Below are 15,739 nucleotides of genomic sequence, written 5' to 3'. Positions count from 1 at the left end.
AGAAGGATCTAACGTTCCGAATCACTGGGAAGGATCTAACGTTCCGAATCACTGAGAAGGATCTAACGTTCCGAATCACTGAGAAGGATCTAACGTTCCGAATCACTGAGAAGGATCTAACGTTCCGAATCACTGGGAAGGATCTAACGTTCCGAATCACTTGGAAGGTTGTAATATTAGGGATCCATTAGAAGGTTCTAACGTTCCGGATCACTGAGAAGGTTCTAACGTTCCGGATCACTGGAAAGGATCTAATGTTCCAAATCACTAGGAAGGTTCTAACGTTCCGCATCACTGAGAAGGATCTAACGTTCTGAATCACTGGGAAGGATCTAACGTTCCGAATCACTGGGAAGGATCTAACGTTCCGAATCACTGAGAAGGATCTAACGTTCCGAATCACTGGGAAGGATCTAACGTTCCGAATCACTGAGAAGGATCTAACGTTCCGAATCACTGGGAAGGATCTAACGTTCCGAATCACTGAGAAGGATCTAACGTTCCGGATCACTGGAAAGGATCTAACGTTCCGAATCACTGGGAAGGTTCTAACGTTCCGGATCACTGGGAAGGATCTAACGTTCCGGATCACTGAGAAGGATCTAACGTTCCGAATCACTGGGAAGGTTCTAACGTTCCGGATCACTGAGAAGGATCTAATGTTCCGAATCACTGGGAAGGATCTAATGTTCCGGATCACTGGGAAGGATCTAACGCTCCGGATCACTGGTAAGGTTCTAACGTTCCGGATCACTGGGAAGGTTCTAACAGTCCGGACCTTCTATAGGTGTGTTAAGCTGTTCTACAACACTAAATATGTTCTCTTTATAGTATAATAAAGTAGTTGGACACATTCTAATGGTCTATAAAAAAATTTCTAGATCACCGAATATGTTCTATTAGTTCATTTAAGATGTTCTAGATTAATAAATATGTCCTATTGGTTTTAAGATGTTCTATTGGTTTGGTGAAAATGTTCTAGATCACTAAATGTGTCCTAGTGTTTTATTTAGGATGTTCTAGATTGTGAAATTCAATCCATAATTTTATAAAATGTTCTAGATCATCTGAATGCTTTTTATTGATTTATTTAGTATGTTAATCATACACATATGTCCTATCTTTGTATTTAAGATGTTCTAATTACTAATGTTCCCCACATGTTCCCTGTTGGTCCATCTAGACACCCTGTCTACTTTTAAGGCTAGGCTTAAAACTTTCCTTTTTGATAAAGCTTCTAGTTAGAGTGGCTCAGGTTATCCTGAGCTATCTCTATAGTTCTGCTGCTATAGGCTTAGACTGCTGGAGGACATAGGGACCCCTTTTTCATCATTCTGCTTCATTCTATCTCTATTCTCCCACTCTGCAGAATCTGTTAGTTCAATCTCTAACGTTCTGCTCTCTCTGCTTTTTCTCATAGTAGCTTCATCTGGTCTGTTCCTGTTTGGCTGTGACTCCATCCTGGAGAGAAATATCAGCTGTGCTGCTGCCATCAACACCTTTGTTTCTAGATGTTGGAGCTTGGCCTGTTTTCCAGTGTAGTCCTGTTTCTCTGACTGTGACTAACTGGATGTGCTCTCTTCATCCTCTGACATGGGAGCTGGCTCGGAGCTCGTCTGCCTGGCTGTGTGTTTCCTGGACGGGGCCGCCTGTGGAGCTGGTTGACAGTTGCCTTTTGTATCTATGCTTCTTTTTCTATGTCTGCTTCTGTCTCCTTGAACCCCAGTGGGCCTCAGCAGATGGCCGCTCACACTGAGCCTGGTTCTGCTGGAGGTTTCTTCCTGTTCAAAGGGAGTTTTTCCTCTCCACTGTCGCTACAAGCATGCTTAGTGTGAGGGATTGCTATAGAAATAAACTGAATAGAATCTTTTTTCTGATAAGCTACTTTCGATCTAATGATCTAGATGAGGACTTATGTTCTAGCTAAGGGGTTTATCAACGTTTTCCAGGCCAAGGACCCCCAAAATGATGGAGATGGAGCAGGGACAAGGTTCAAGGATCAAACTGGTCCTATAGTCCCTCTATTACAGATGGAGTAATGTAACTAGAGTAATCCCTCCCTTGGATTATTAAAGTATTTCTGATTCCTGGTTGATGGTACAGGTGTTGTGAATGAAACGGTGTCCAGCTTGAAAGAGCTCCTGTGTGTCTCTGAATGTGAGCATTGATGACTGAAAGACATCTTCTGCCTCCATTTATCTGTTTACTACAGTCTGTTGGATTCATGTTAATGTGGATTTAAAGACATTTCAATTAGTGGAAAAAATTGCAGTGGGGATATAAAAAAAAAAAATCAACCAAAACTTTCGTGACCCCCATGCAGTATCTCTGTGTACCCCCTATGGGTCACGGACCCCCTGTTGAAGACCTCAGTTCTAGTACATGTTGAGAACCTGGTCCTGAAAGGAGTGACCTCCATTTTGGTCAAATAAATTCATTCCTTCCTACTGATTCCTGCTCTTTAAAGGTTCTGTTTGGAACCATGATGAGGAACCTTCTCCGTTTCCTGATCTTCTTCCTACTGGTGGCGGATCTAGAAGTTCTCCTCAGACCGAAGGTGCATGTTAGGAAGACTCCCTTTAATCTGACCCAGACCCGACCCGGTTTGTCTTTAGAACAGGACTCCTTGGTGGTAAAGAAGGGCCGCCGGTCAGGAAAAACAGGAAGAACCAGGAATCTGCTGCATGGAGCAGGTTCTGGACAAAAACCCTCAAGGAAAGGGTTCTGCAGGTTCCCTCTGCAGATCCATCACCCTGTTTCAAACGTGATTCTGTGTGGAGGTTGAATCACTGAATGGATCATAATGTTGGGTTTATCAGAACCTGCAGGCTCGGTTCTGCTGACAGCCTCCCCCCCCTTGCTGGTCCAATCAGGAGGGTCTCTCTGATGCTATGAAGCCTACGTGCCTGCACTGCTGTCATACATGTGCGGCCGCGCTCATGCACACGCGGGCTCGGTTCGGCCGCCAGGGGATGGATTCGGACAGACAGCAGCTCATCGATCCGATCGATACCGTTCATCAGCAGGAGGGTCACGTGACTGCGGCGGGGCCTGTGCCACATCTGGCGCGCGCAGCCACGGTAGCCCACTTCCACTGCGGGGATGTCGGTCAGTGTGTGCGCGTGCACCGCAGCATGGAAAAATAGGACACGCGCACGCCGCAGCTGGCCAACGCACGCGCGGCCCCATGTAGAATTTGTCAGCGCTCACGCGCGCATCGCCCGTGCTCGTGCGCGCGCGGTGCAGATGCGGACTCACCTCTGCTCAGGCTGCTTCGGTCCATGTACATCGCGCAGCAGAACACGAATCCGGTCATTAAAGAGACGTTGGTGCGCGGGGAGAGCGGCTCCCCCGGTCCACAGCAGAACAACCCGGCTCCCACACGGACCGGTTCCGACGGTCCGAACCGACAGGGTGCCGCTTCAGGATCAGGCGCTGGATCCGCGCGTTGGTTCTGCCCGGTGCGCGTGCGGCGGCGACGGAGGCGGCGCAGAGGGAGGGGGCGGGGATGCTCTCCCTCACTCTCTCTTCCTCTTCGGTTTCCATGACAACAAATTAAAAGGTGACAGGTGATCACGTGGTGCCAGCCGGCGGAAACATTTCTATAGAACATCACAGCAGGATCGGTTCTGATTCTAGATTTTAATGAGCAGAACTTTACTGAACGTCCAGGTTCGGTTCTGCTTTAACGGAACCGGGTCCTTGGATTCAGAGCAGCACACATCCGGCAGGGGGCGCACTGGCCGCCCACAGTCAGAACCGCAGATGACCCTGTGACCCGCCTGCAGCCAGAACAGAACCAGAACTTCCACCGAACAGAAAAAACAAGGCAGCTTTGATCTGAGCCTCGTTTCAACCACAGCTCTGATCTTTGGACCCATCAGAACCGGTTCGGTGCGAGGAAACGATCAGAACACAGCCTGACATGATGTTCAGGTGTTAGAATTCAAAATAGACGTTTTACCAAAAAACAATCTAATGTATAACTTATCACACCAGTATATTTATATGAATGCCAACAACATAAAACATTATAAAAACAAAAACAATTTCATGTCCAGGTTTACTTTTTATCCATAGATCTTGTCCTTCTGAGGCTGTGAAGGTAAATCTGGGTTTCTCATGGTCCAATATTGCATCACAAACCTAAAACTAATGGACCAGTTTAATAATAGAGGAGCAATTATTCAGCTTTAGATTTTTTTATATGTATAAAAACGATGTATTTTCTGAGAATGTGATTACTTGAGAGCAACTATGCAAATTAAACATCTAGAAAAAGTAGACTAGATTCTATTATTTTCCATGTGAATCCCAGATTGTTCATTCTTCTTTGCCTTTTCTACAAACTGCTTTAAATCAGTCCTATCTGTGTTTATCCACGCTGGCTCAGATCCTGACCTTTGAAAAAGGAGGCGGGGAAAGCAGGATAAAGCCTTAGCCTCGCTGCACGCAGTTAGCCTAGCTGCACGCAGTAAGCCTCGCTGCACGCAGTTAGCCTCGCTGCACGCAGTTAGCCTCGCTGCACGCAGTTAGCCTCCCTGCACGCAGTTAGCCTCGCTGCACGCAGTAAGCCTCGCTGCACGCAGTTAGCCTCGCTGCACGCAGTTAGCCTCGCTGCACGCAGTAAGCCTCGCTGCACTCAGTTAGCCTCCCTGCACGCAGTAAGCCTGGCTGCACGCAGTTAGCCTCCCTGCACGCAGTTAGCCTCCCTGCACGCAGTTAGCCTCCCTGCACGCAGTTCGCCTCCCTGCACGCAGTTAGCCTCGCTGCACGCAGTTAGCCTCCCTGCACGCAGTTAGCCTCGCTGCACGCAGTTAGCCTCGCTGCACGCAGTTAGCCTCGCTGCACGCAGTTAGCCTCGCTGCACGCAGTTAGCCTCGCTGCACGCAGTTAGCCTCGCTGCACGCAGTTAGCCTCCCTGCACGCAGTTAGCCTCGCTGCATGCAGTTAGCCTCGCTGCATGCAGTTAGCCTAGCCTTGGAGCTAAACCAGGTCCTGGAACCTGCATGTATCCCTTTAGTCATGTATAAAGAAAACTTTAAGTTTATGGCGATCTGTACATGACTAAAGTGATTAACGCCTGTTCAGGTAATTTAAAGTCTATTTTTCGTGCAAAACTAAAGAGATAAACGGGAATCTGACGTCTTGTGCATGCGTACTGACTATAGGTATGCTGATCTGATGGGGTATGCTGGTCTGATGGGGTATGCTGATCTGATGGGGTATGCTGGTCTGATGGGGTATGCTGGTCTGATGGGGTATGCTGGTCTGATGGGGTATGCTGATCTGATGGGGTATGCTGGTCTGATGGGGTATGCTGATCTGATGGGGTATGCTGGTCTGATGGGGTATGCTGATCTGATGGGGTATGCTGATCTGATGGGGTATGCTGATCTGATGGGGTATGCTGGTCTGATGGGGTATGCTGATCTGATGGGGTATGCTGGTCTGATGGGGTATGCTGGTCTGACGCTGGTTTTGTTGCAAATCCAGTTTCAGGCTTTATGTAACTGAACCCTTGAAGAACCTGCTGTCATCAAAAAAGGCTTTAAATGAGTTGACTTTCTGAGTGAGAGTTCGGTTGCTTTGGATTTGAGCCCGTTTTGGTTTCCATGATGCAGATTATCCAGGATGCTAACAGGTTCTGATCAGGAATCTGGATTTAAGCTTCTGAAATGTGTCGTTCAGGCTTTGGGTCGGTCAGAGGAACCTCGCATACAGACATGAGCCTGAAGTCATCGGCACACAGTCCAAACCCAGTACCAGAGACACCAAGGAGGCCTTGGGAACCCGGCGTTTGATTCCCGGTGGCCAACAGATCTCAGGTTCCGCCGATGGAAAAGCTTGGAGTCTGCAGCAGAACTGAGAGACGGCAACAGGAGTCTGAGGAACTGTGAGAAAGCAGCTGGAGGAGAAGAAGCCTACTGGACCCATCGGCACCAGCTGAGGAGCTGCACTCCCAGGCCAGGGGATTGGATCCCAGACGTGATGCTGGAACCATCCCAGAGGAACGTCTGGGAAGCTGCGTGAAGAACAGCAGCAGGTGAACTTCAGGGAGCAGGAAGGCTGGAGGTCAGAACCTCAGCAGAACTCTGTGAGGTCATCAGGAGTGAAATGTTTAAAGTGCTCTCCTCTCGTTAATTAGCACCAATTTAGAGTCTTGATATTAATGATGAAAATAAAGCCTGGTTCTGTTTCATTGCCGATACAAAATGCGGAAGTGTGACGCCACTCCGGGAAGTAGGCTAGCAAACATGGCGGATATAAACACTGAAACAGACAGCGTTAAAAAATACTTATGAATCTTCATTAATGGAGCGTATTTCCAGTCAACCAACAAGTCCGACCTGAGATGACCTCCATAATCGGTCTGGTAAAGAGCAGGCGGAGCTTGATCTCAAAGGCGGGGCTAACAGGGTCAGCATCATCAGGTTAGAACCAGTCAGTAACGGGAAAAGTCGCTCATATTCAAAATTCAACCTTCTGAAAGTTCTTTAAATCTGAAATGATTCCATCCTGTTCAATAAATGATCAGTGTTTTTAATTCAGTCATTTTCATGTGAATGTGCTTTACTGGAGGCATCCATGTTTGTCAAAGAACACTACTGCCACCTACTGGTTAGTGACGTCACGGTGCGGTATCGGCTGTTGATCAAGTCCCAGTGCTGTATCTGGTGTTTGTCACAACGCGCTATTATCCAAGTCATCTTGAAAACATTCTTCTTCCAAATGTTTGCTACATATTACGGGTTTTTCAGTGTAGTCCTGTTTCTCTGACTGTGATTGGCTGGATGTGCTCTGGAGGACCAGGAATCAGAAAGGAGAAATAACTCATTTATTTTCCACTTTTACCCGATGTATTCCATTAGCAATCAAATGAAAATTTGAGAGTTATGAAAATTACTCTGAATTAAAGATACTGATCATTTATTGAACAGGATGGAATCATTTCCTATTTAAAGAACTTTCTAGAAGTTTGAATTATGAATATGAGCGACTTTTCCTTCAATACAAAAATGGAAGCTCTATTTCTCTAATTAATTAACAACAACTTTTTATTTATTCCCTCCTGCTTTTACACTGGCAGGATTGGGGGCATTGGTTGCCATGGCTACGCCTGACCCCACATCTAGCTCTGCCCCTGGAAGCAAGCAAACTGCACTGATTGATAAGCGACTGCTGCAGCTGTCTGACTGCTTCCACTGGTTTAGTTAAAAACTAACGAAATAAAACCAGACTGGATTTAGTTTATCGTTTCCTCTTCCTGCTGCAGTCATCTTGCTATCATTAGAAGGCTGACCTCTGACCCTGGACCCACCACAGTGACTGGGTGGGGGGGTTCAGACAGGAAGTTTGGGGGCGGGGTCAGGATCGGCGTTGCCTCAGGCTGCCATTTGGGTCAGTCGGACCCTGAACCTCAGAGTCCCGCTGATATTCTCATTCTGCCAGCGTACAAACACGGAATGAGCTGCAGCTTCATCAGGCCGTCAGAGGTCAAAGGTCATACATCAGGTCCCCAGTGAGTTTGATCTGAGCAGCAGATAAAACCTTCCCTGAATCCACGTCTGTGTGGATCTCTGCTGCATGGCTCCGCCCCGCGCTGCGGCCCGACTTTCAGCAAAACAAACGCGCCGCAGCCAAAAATTCCAGCCGGAAAAGCAGGAGTTCAGGCGGGAGTCACTGGATCCTCAGCCAAGACACACAGTCACAAACACTCAGCATGCCTTTCTATCTTTACGAGGACTTTCCACTGACTGCCTTTCATCTCTGCTACCTAACCAGAAACCAGAACCGCTCCTTCAGGGCTCCGGGTTTGGGTGGGTCCTCACAGAGCGTGTTGGAGAAGTGGGTCCAAATACCAGAGAGCACCCAGACATGGAGCTGGAGCTCACATCAGCAGATCACGCTCCTCCAGCTGTGTGTAACCCTCCACCCGCCGGCTATCTGAGAAGTAGTCCCGGCGCCGACCGCAGGCTGCAGCTTCAGCAGAAACCAGTTTCCATCTGGATTCAGTCTCTCTGCTGTTTTTAGGTCCAGTTCAGAAGCTGCTGTGGTTCTGCAGAACCCAGAACATCTTTCATCAGAACCTTTGCTGCTTTTATCAGACGCTCCCTCCTGGTTCTGCTCATTCATTCCTAATGAAATGTTCCTAAAACTTTGGGTTCTTCCTGTTTTCTGGTTCTGGTCGTTCAGACCTGGAGCCTCACCGCCTTCCAAACAGAACTCTGACCTGTGGTTCTGATCCATGACTGATTCTGAACACTGAGAAGCTCTGAAAGCAGGAAGTGAGAGAGGTTTGGATGCAACATCTGCTGATGCTTCAGAACCTTTGTTGTCATGGTTACCACCAGAGAGGAAGTCGCCATTTAAACAAAACGAACCGGATCCTGATGTTAAAAACCAAACGGATCAGAACCGAAGTCAGATGAAAGTCATTGATCATGAAGGTCCAGTTGTTCCTGCTGCAGTGAAACAGAACCCTGCGGCAGAACCACAGAGTTCTGACCGACCCAGAGACCTTCAGCCTGTCTGCGGTCCGGGTCGGGGGAGGGGGTCCTGGATGGTTGAGGAATCATGTGACCCTCCTCAGCTCGCCATCATGTGACCTAGCTGCAGCTAACGAGCCTCTAATTAGATTTCCTTTAATGTGATGAAGAGCGGAATCTGACCCGCTGCCACAACCAGGAGACCAGAACCAGACCTGGACCAGAACCAGACCTGGACCAGAACCAGACCTGCTTCTATGTAGAAACACTGAAAATCAGCTATATTGGATGAAGGTCAACAGGCCCAGAACCACAGGTCAGAACCAGGGGCCATGAACCATGGTCCAGAACCACAGGTCAGAACCAGGGGCCAGAACCAGGGGCCATGAACCACAGTCCAGAAATAGGGGCCAGAACCAGGGGCCAGAACCACAGTCCAGAAATAGGGGCCAGAACCAGGGGCCAGAACCACAGTCCAGAAATAGGGGCCAGAACCACAGGTCAGAACCAGGGGCCAGAACCACAGGTCAGAACCAGGGGCCAGAACCACAGTCCGGAACCAGGGGCCAGAACCACAGTCCAGAAATAGGGGCCAGAACCACAGTCCAGAACCAGGGGCCAGAACCATGGTCCAGAACCACAGGTCAGAACCAGGGGCCATGAACCATGGTCCAGAACCACAGGTCAGAACCAGGGGCCATGAACCATGGTCCAGAACCACAGTCCAGAACCAGGGGCCAGAACCACAGGTCAGAACCAGGGGCCAGAACCAGGGGCCATGAACCACAGTCCAGAAATAGGGGCCAGAACCAGGGGCCAGAACCACAGTCCAGAACCAGGGGTCAGAACCAGGGGCCATGAACCATGGTCCAGAACCACAGGTCAGAACCAGGGGCCATGAACCATGGTCCAGAACCACAGGTCAGAACCAGGGGCCATGAACCACGGGCCAGAACCACAGTCCAGAACCAGGGGCCAGAACCAGGGGCCAGAACCACAGTCCAGAACCAGGGGCCAGAACCACAGGTCAGAACCAGGGGCCAGAACCAGGGGCCATGAACCACAGTCCAGAAATAGGGGCCAGAACCAGGGGCCAGAACCACAGTCCAGAAATAGGGGCCAGAACCACAGGTCAGAACCAGGGGCCAGAACCAGGGGCCATGAACCACAGTCCAGAAATAGGGGCCAGAACCAGGGGCCAGAACCACAGTCCAGAAATAGGGGCCAGAACCAGGGGCCAGAACCACAGTCCAGAAATAGGGGCCAGAACCACAGGTCAGAACCAGGGGCCAGAACCACAGGTCAGAACCAGGGGCCAGAACCACAGTCCAGAACCAGGGGCCAGAACCACAGTCCAGAAATAGGGGCCAGAACCACAGTCCAGAACCAGGGGCCAGAACCACAGTCCAGAAATAGGGGCCAGAACCAGGGGCCAGAACCACAGTCCAGAACCAGGGGCCAGAACCACAGTCCAGAAATAGGGGCCAGAACCAGGGGCCAGAACCACAGGTCAGAACCAGGGGTCAGAACCAGGGGCCATGAACCATGGTCCAGAAATAGGGGCCAGAACCACAGGTCAGAACCAGGGGCCATGAACCATGGTCCAGAAATAGGGGCCAGAACCAGGGGCCAGAACCACAGTCCAGAACCAGGGGCCAGAACCACAGGTCAGAACCAGGGGCCATGAACCACGGGCCAGAACCACAGTCCAGAAATAGGGCCCAGAACCAGGGGCCAGAACCACAGTCCAGAACCAGGGGCCAGAACCACAGTCCAGAAATAGGGGCCAGAACCAGGGGCCAGAACCACAGGTCAGAACCAGGGGCCATGAACCATGGTCCAGAAATAGGGGCCAGAACCACAGGTCAGAACCAGGGGCCATGAACCATGGTCCAGAAATAGGGGCCAGAACCAGGGGCCAGAACCACAGTCCAGAACCAGGGGCCAGAACCACAGGTCAGAACCAGGGGCCATGAACCACGGGCCAGAACCACAGTCCAGAAATAGGGCCCAGAACCAGGGGCCAGAACCACAGTCCAGAACCAGGGGCCAGAACCACAGTCCAGAAATAGGGGCCAGAACCAGGGGCCAGAACCACAGGTCAGAACCAGGGGTCAGAACCAGGGGCCATGAACCATGGTCCAGAAATAGGGGCCAGAACCAGGGGCCAGAACCACAGGTCAGAACCAGGGGCCATGAACCACGGGCCAGAACCACAGTCCAGAAATAGGGCCCAGAACCAGGGGCCAGAACCACAGTCCAGAACCAGGGGCCAGAACCACAGTCCAGAAATAGGGGCCAGAACCAGGGGCCAGAACCACAGGTCAGAACCAGGGGCCATGAACCATGGTCCAGAAATAGGGGCCAGAACCACAGGTCAGAACCAGGGGCCATGAACCATGGTCCAGAAATAGGGGCCAGAACCAGGGGCCAGAACCACAGTCCAGAACCACAGGTCAGAACCAGGGGCCATGAACCACGGGCCAGAACCACAGTCCAGAAATAGGGCCCAGAACCAGGGGCCAGAACCACAGTCCAGAAAGAGGGGCCAGAACCACAGTCCAGAAATAGGGGCCAGAACCAGGGGCCAGAACCACAGGTCAGAACCAGGGGTCAGAACCAGGGGCCATGAACCATGGTCCAGAAATAGGGGCCAGAACCACAGGTCACAACCAGGGGCCATGAACCATGGTCCAGAAATAGGGGCCAGAACCAGGGGCCAGAACCACAGTCCAGAACCACAGGTCAGAACCAGGGGCCATGAACCACGGGCCAGAACCACAGTCCAGAAATAGGGCCCAGAACCAGGGGCCAGAACCACAGTCCAGAACCAGGGGCCAGAACCACAGTCCAGAAATAGGGGCCAGAACCAGGGGCCAGAACCACAGGTCAGAACCAGGGGCCATGAACCATGGTCCAGAAATAGGGGCCAGAACCACAGGTCAGAACCAGGGGCCATGAACCATGGTCCAGAAATAGGGGCCAGAACCAGGGGCCAGAACCACAGTCCAGAACCATGGGCCAGAACCACAGGTCAGAACCAGGGGCCATGAACCACGGGCCAGAACCACAGTCCAGAAATAGGGCCCAGAACCAGGGGCCAGAACCACAGTCCAGAACCAGGGGCCAGAACCACAGTCCAGAAATAGGGGCCAGAACCAGGGGCCAGAACCACAGGTCAGAACCAGGGGTCAGAACCAGGGGCCATGAACCATGGTCCAGAAATAGGGGCCAAAACCACAGGTCACAACCAGGGGCCATGAACCATGGTCCAGAAATAGGGGCCAGAACCAGGGGCCAGAACCACAGTCCAGAACCAGGGGCCAGAACCACAGGATAGAACCAGGGGCCATGAACCACGGGCCAGAACCACAGTCCAGAAATAGGGGCCAGAACCAGGGGCCAGAACCACAGGTCAGAACCAGGGGTCAGAACCAGGGGCCATGAACCATGGTCCAGAACCACAGGTCAGAACCAGGGGCCATGAACCATGGTCCAGAACCACAGTCCAGAACCAGGGGCCAGAACCACAGGTCAGAACCAGGGGCCAGAACAAGGGGCCATGAACCACAGTCCAGAAATAGGGGCCAGAACCAGGGGCCAGAACCACAGGTCAGAACCAGGGGTCAGAACCAGGGGCCATGAACCATGGTCCAGAACCACAGGTCAGAACCAGGGGCCATGAACCACGGGCCAGAACCACAGGTCAGAACCAGGGGCCATGAACCACAGGTCAGAACCAGGGGCCATGAACCACAGGTCAGAACCAGGGGCCAGAACTAGGGGCCATGAACCACAGGTCAGAACCAGGGGCCAGAACCACAGGTCAGAACCAGGGGCCAGAACCACAGGTCAGAACCAGGGGCCATGAACCACAGGTCAGAACCAGGGGCCAGAACCACAGGTCAGAACCAGGGGCCAGAACCACAGGTCAGAACCAGGGGCCATGAACCACAGGTCAGAACCAGGGGCCATGAACCACAGGTCAGAACCAGGGGCCATGAACCATGGTCCAGAAATAGGGGCCAGAACCAGGGGCCAGAACCACAGTCCAGAACCAGGGGCCAGAACCACGGGTCAGAACCAGGGGCCATGAACCACAGGTCAGAACCAGGGGCCAGAACCACAGGTCAGAACCAGGGGCCATGAACCACAGTCCAGAAATAGGGGCCAGAACCAGGGGCCAGAACCACAGGTCAGAACCAGGGGCCATGAACCACAGGTCAGAACCAGGGGCCATGAACCACAGGTCAGAACTAGGGGCCAGAACCAATTCAATTCAATTCAATTCAGTTTATTTATATAGCGCCAAATTCACAACACATGTCATCTCAAGGCACTTTACAGTTCAACCAGATCATACAGTCAAATTGATACAAAGTTTTCTATCTAAGGAAAACCAGTTGATTGCATTGACTCATTGACTCAAATACAATCCCCCACACTAAGCATGCTTGTAGCGACAGTGGAGAGGAAAAACTCCCTTTTAACAGGAAGAAACCTCCAGCAGAACCAGGCTCAGTGTGAGCGGCCATCTGCTGAGGCCGACTGGGGTTCAAGGAGACAGAAGCAGAGATACAAAAAGCAGCTGTAAAAGGCGGCCCCGTCCAGGAAACACACAGCCAGGCAGACGAGCTCCAAGGCAGCTCCCATGTCAGAGGACGAAGAGAGCACATCCACTCAGTCACGGTCAGAGAAACAGGACCACACTGGAAAACAGGCCGATCTCCAACATCTATAAACAAGGGTGTTGATAGAAGCAGCACAGCTGATGTTTCTTTCCAGGATGGCGTCACAGCCAAACAGGAACAGACGAGGCAAAGCTACTCTGAGGAAAAGCAGAGAGAGCAGAAGGTTAGAGATTGAACTAACAGATTCTGCAGAATAGGAGAACAGAGAGAGAATGAAGCAGAATGATGAAATGGGGGTCCCTATGTCCTCCAAAAGTCTAAGCCTATAGCAGCATAACTATAGAGATAGCTCAGGATAACCTGAGCCACTCTAACTAGAAGCTTTATCAAAAAGGAAAGTTTTAAGCCTAGCCTTAAAAGTAGACAGGGTGTCTGCCTCACGGACTAAAACTGGTAGTTGGTTCCACAGGAGAGGAGCCTGATAACTAAAAGATCTGCCTCCCATTCTACTTTTAGAAATTCTAGGAACCACTAGTAAACCTGCAGATTGAGAGCGAAGTGCTCTGTTAGGAACATAAGGAACAATCAGATCTCTGATATAAGATGGAGCTTGGCCATTTAAGGCTTTATATGTGAGAAGGAGGATTTTAAATTCTATTCTTGATTTAACAGGAAGCCAATGAAGAGAAGCCAGGATAGGCGAGATATGATCTCTCTTTTTCATTTTCATTAGAACTCTGGCTGCAGCATTTTGGATCAGCTGAAGGCTTTTAACTACAGTTTTTGGACTTCCTGATAGTAAAGAATTACAATAGTCCAGCCTTGAAGTAACAAATGCATGGACTAGTTTCTCAGCATCACCCCTGGACAGGATATTTCTAATTTTTGCAATGTTCCTCAGATGAAAGAAGGAAATTCTAGAAACCTCTTTGATATGGGATTTAAATGACAGGTCCTGATCAAAAATAACACCAAGATTTTTTACTTTATTATCTGAAATCAGTTTAATCCCATCCAAATGAAGTGACTGGCTAATCAGTTTCTTTTTCAGAGACTCTGGTCCAAAGACTATAACTTCTGTTTTGTCTGGATTCAGGAGCAGAAAGTTAAGAGTCATCCAGGTTTTTATGTCTTCAAGACATGCCTGTAATCTATGTAATGGGTTAGCTTCATCTGGATTATAGACAGATATAGCTGGGTATCATCAGCATAACAGTGGAAATTAATCCCATGCTGTCTAATCATTCTACCGATTGGGAGCATGTATAAAGTAAAGAGAATTGGTCCTAGCACTGATCCCTGTGGTACTCCACAGGTAACCTTTGAGCGTGTTGAAGATCTATCATTAACATGAACAAACTGAATTCGATCAGATAGATAAGATTTAAACCAGTCTAGAGCTGTTCCTTTAATTCCAACAAAATATTCAAGTCTTTCTAAAAGAATATTATGGTCAACTGTATCAAATGCAGCACTAAGATCCAACAGGACGAGCACAGATAGAAGTCCATTATCTGAGGCCATGAGAATATCATTAGTGACTTTCACCAGAGCTGTTTCAGTGCTATGATGAGCTCTAAAGCCAGACTGAAACTCTTCAAAAAGTTCATTATGGTGGAAGTGATCGCAAACTTGTTTGGCAACTACTTTCTCAAGAATTTTGGATAAGAAAGGAAGATTGGATATAGGTCTATAATTGACCAAGTCATCTGGGTCAAGAGACGGTTTCTTAAGCAGAGGTTTAATTACAGCAACCTTAAAAGCTTTAGGTACATATCCCTGTAACAGAGATAGATTAATCACATCTAAAATGGAGGAGGAGATCAAAGGGAATGCCTCCTTAAATAACCTGGTTGGAACTGGATCTAACATACAAGTTGAAGGCTTAGATGAAGACAATAATTTTGCTAATTCAGAGAGTTCAACTGGATCAAAGCAGTCTAAACCCGGTTCAGATTCCATGACTACCTCAGGTACAATCGCGGATAGAGGAGTGCTTATGATCTTATTTTTAATAAGATCAATCTTATTTATAAAGAATCCCATAAAATCATTGCTGCTAAGAGCAGGTGGAATGGACGGTTCAACAGAGCTATGGCTCTGGGTGAGTTTGGCAACTGTATTAAAAAGAAATCTAGGATTATTCTTATTCTCCTCTATTAATGAGGAGAAGTATGCTGCTCTTGCTTTACAAAGGGTCCTCTTATACAGCAGTAAACCATTTTTCCAGACTAGGAAGGACTCTCGCAGGCCTGTGGAGCGATATTTTCTCTCCAGTTTCCTAGCATTTTGCTTCAAAGTACGCAGCTCTGCATTAAACCAAGGAGCAAGCTTTCTATTTTTAATGGTTTTCATTTTCAAAGGAGCTGCGTTGTCTAAGGCAATACGCAGAGAACTAGCAACCCCATCAACAAAATCATCAACCTGTGAAGGGGAATAAGCTAAGCTTTTGCACTCTGCAGCACTGCTCAGTGACACAGAGGAGAGAGAAAGTGAAGCAGATTCTTTAAAATTTATAACTGCACTATCTGATAAAGATCTACTAAAATTGAACCTTCTTTTGGGGGAGGAGAACTCTGTTAAAGTAATCCTGAAGGTTATTAGAAAGTGGTCAGAGAG

The 15,739-nt window shown here is 49.4% G+C and overlaps 1 protein-coding gene across 2 annotated transcripts in view; it reads right to left on the bottom strand.

Annotated features, from left to right (window-relative positions):
* The window catches only part of fgd1 (FYVE, RhoGEF and PH domain containing 1), a 32,131-nt gene that overhangs the window by 13,794 nt on the left and 2,598 nt on the right, over positions 1–15,739 (bottom strand). The window contains exon 1 of one of the 2 annotated variants that reach the window (XM_038298430.1): positions 3,259–3,628. The exons of the other annotated variant lie outside the window; for it this stretch is intronic. Coding sequence (XP_038154358.1) covers positions 3,259–3,613 — 355 coding nt within the window. The 5' untranslated portion in view covers positions 3,614–3,628. Of the gene's footprint in view, positions 1–3,258; positions 3,629–15,739 lie in introns of those variants that run through there. 2 annotated transcript variants of the gene reach the window in all.

Source organism: Cyprinodon tularosa, unplaced genomic scaffold, assembly GCF_016077235.1.
Source record: "Cyprinodon tularosa strain WSP-4 unplaced genomic scaffold, ASM1607723v1 ctg407, whole genome shotgun sequence".
NCBI lineage: Eukaryota > Metazoa > Chordata > Actinopteri > Cyprinodontiformes > Cyprinodontidae > Cyprinodon > Cyprinodon tularosa.
This window is presented reverse-complemented; position numbering and strand designations above follow the sequence as displayed.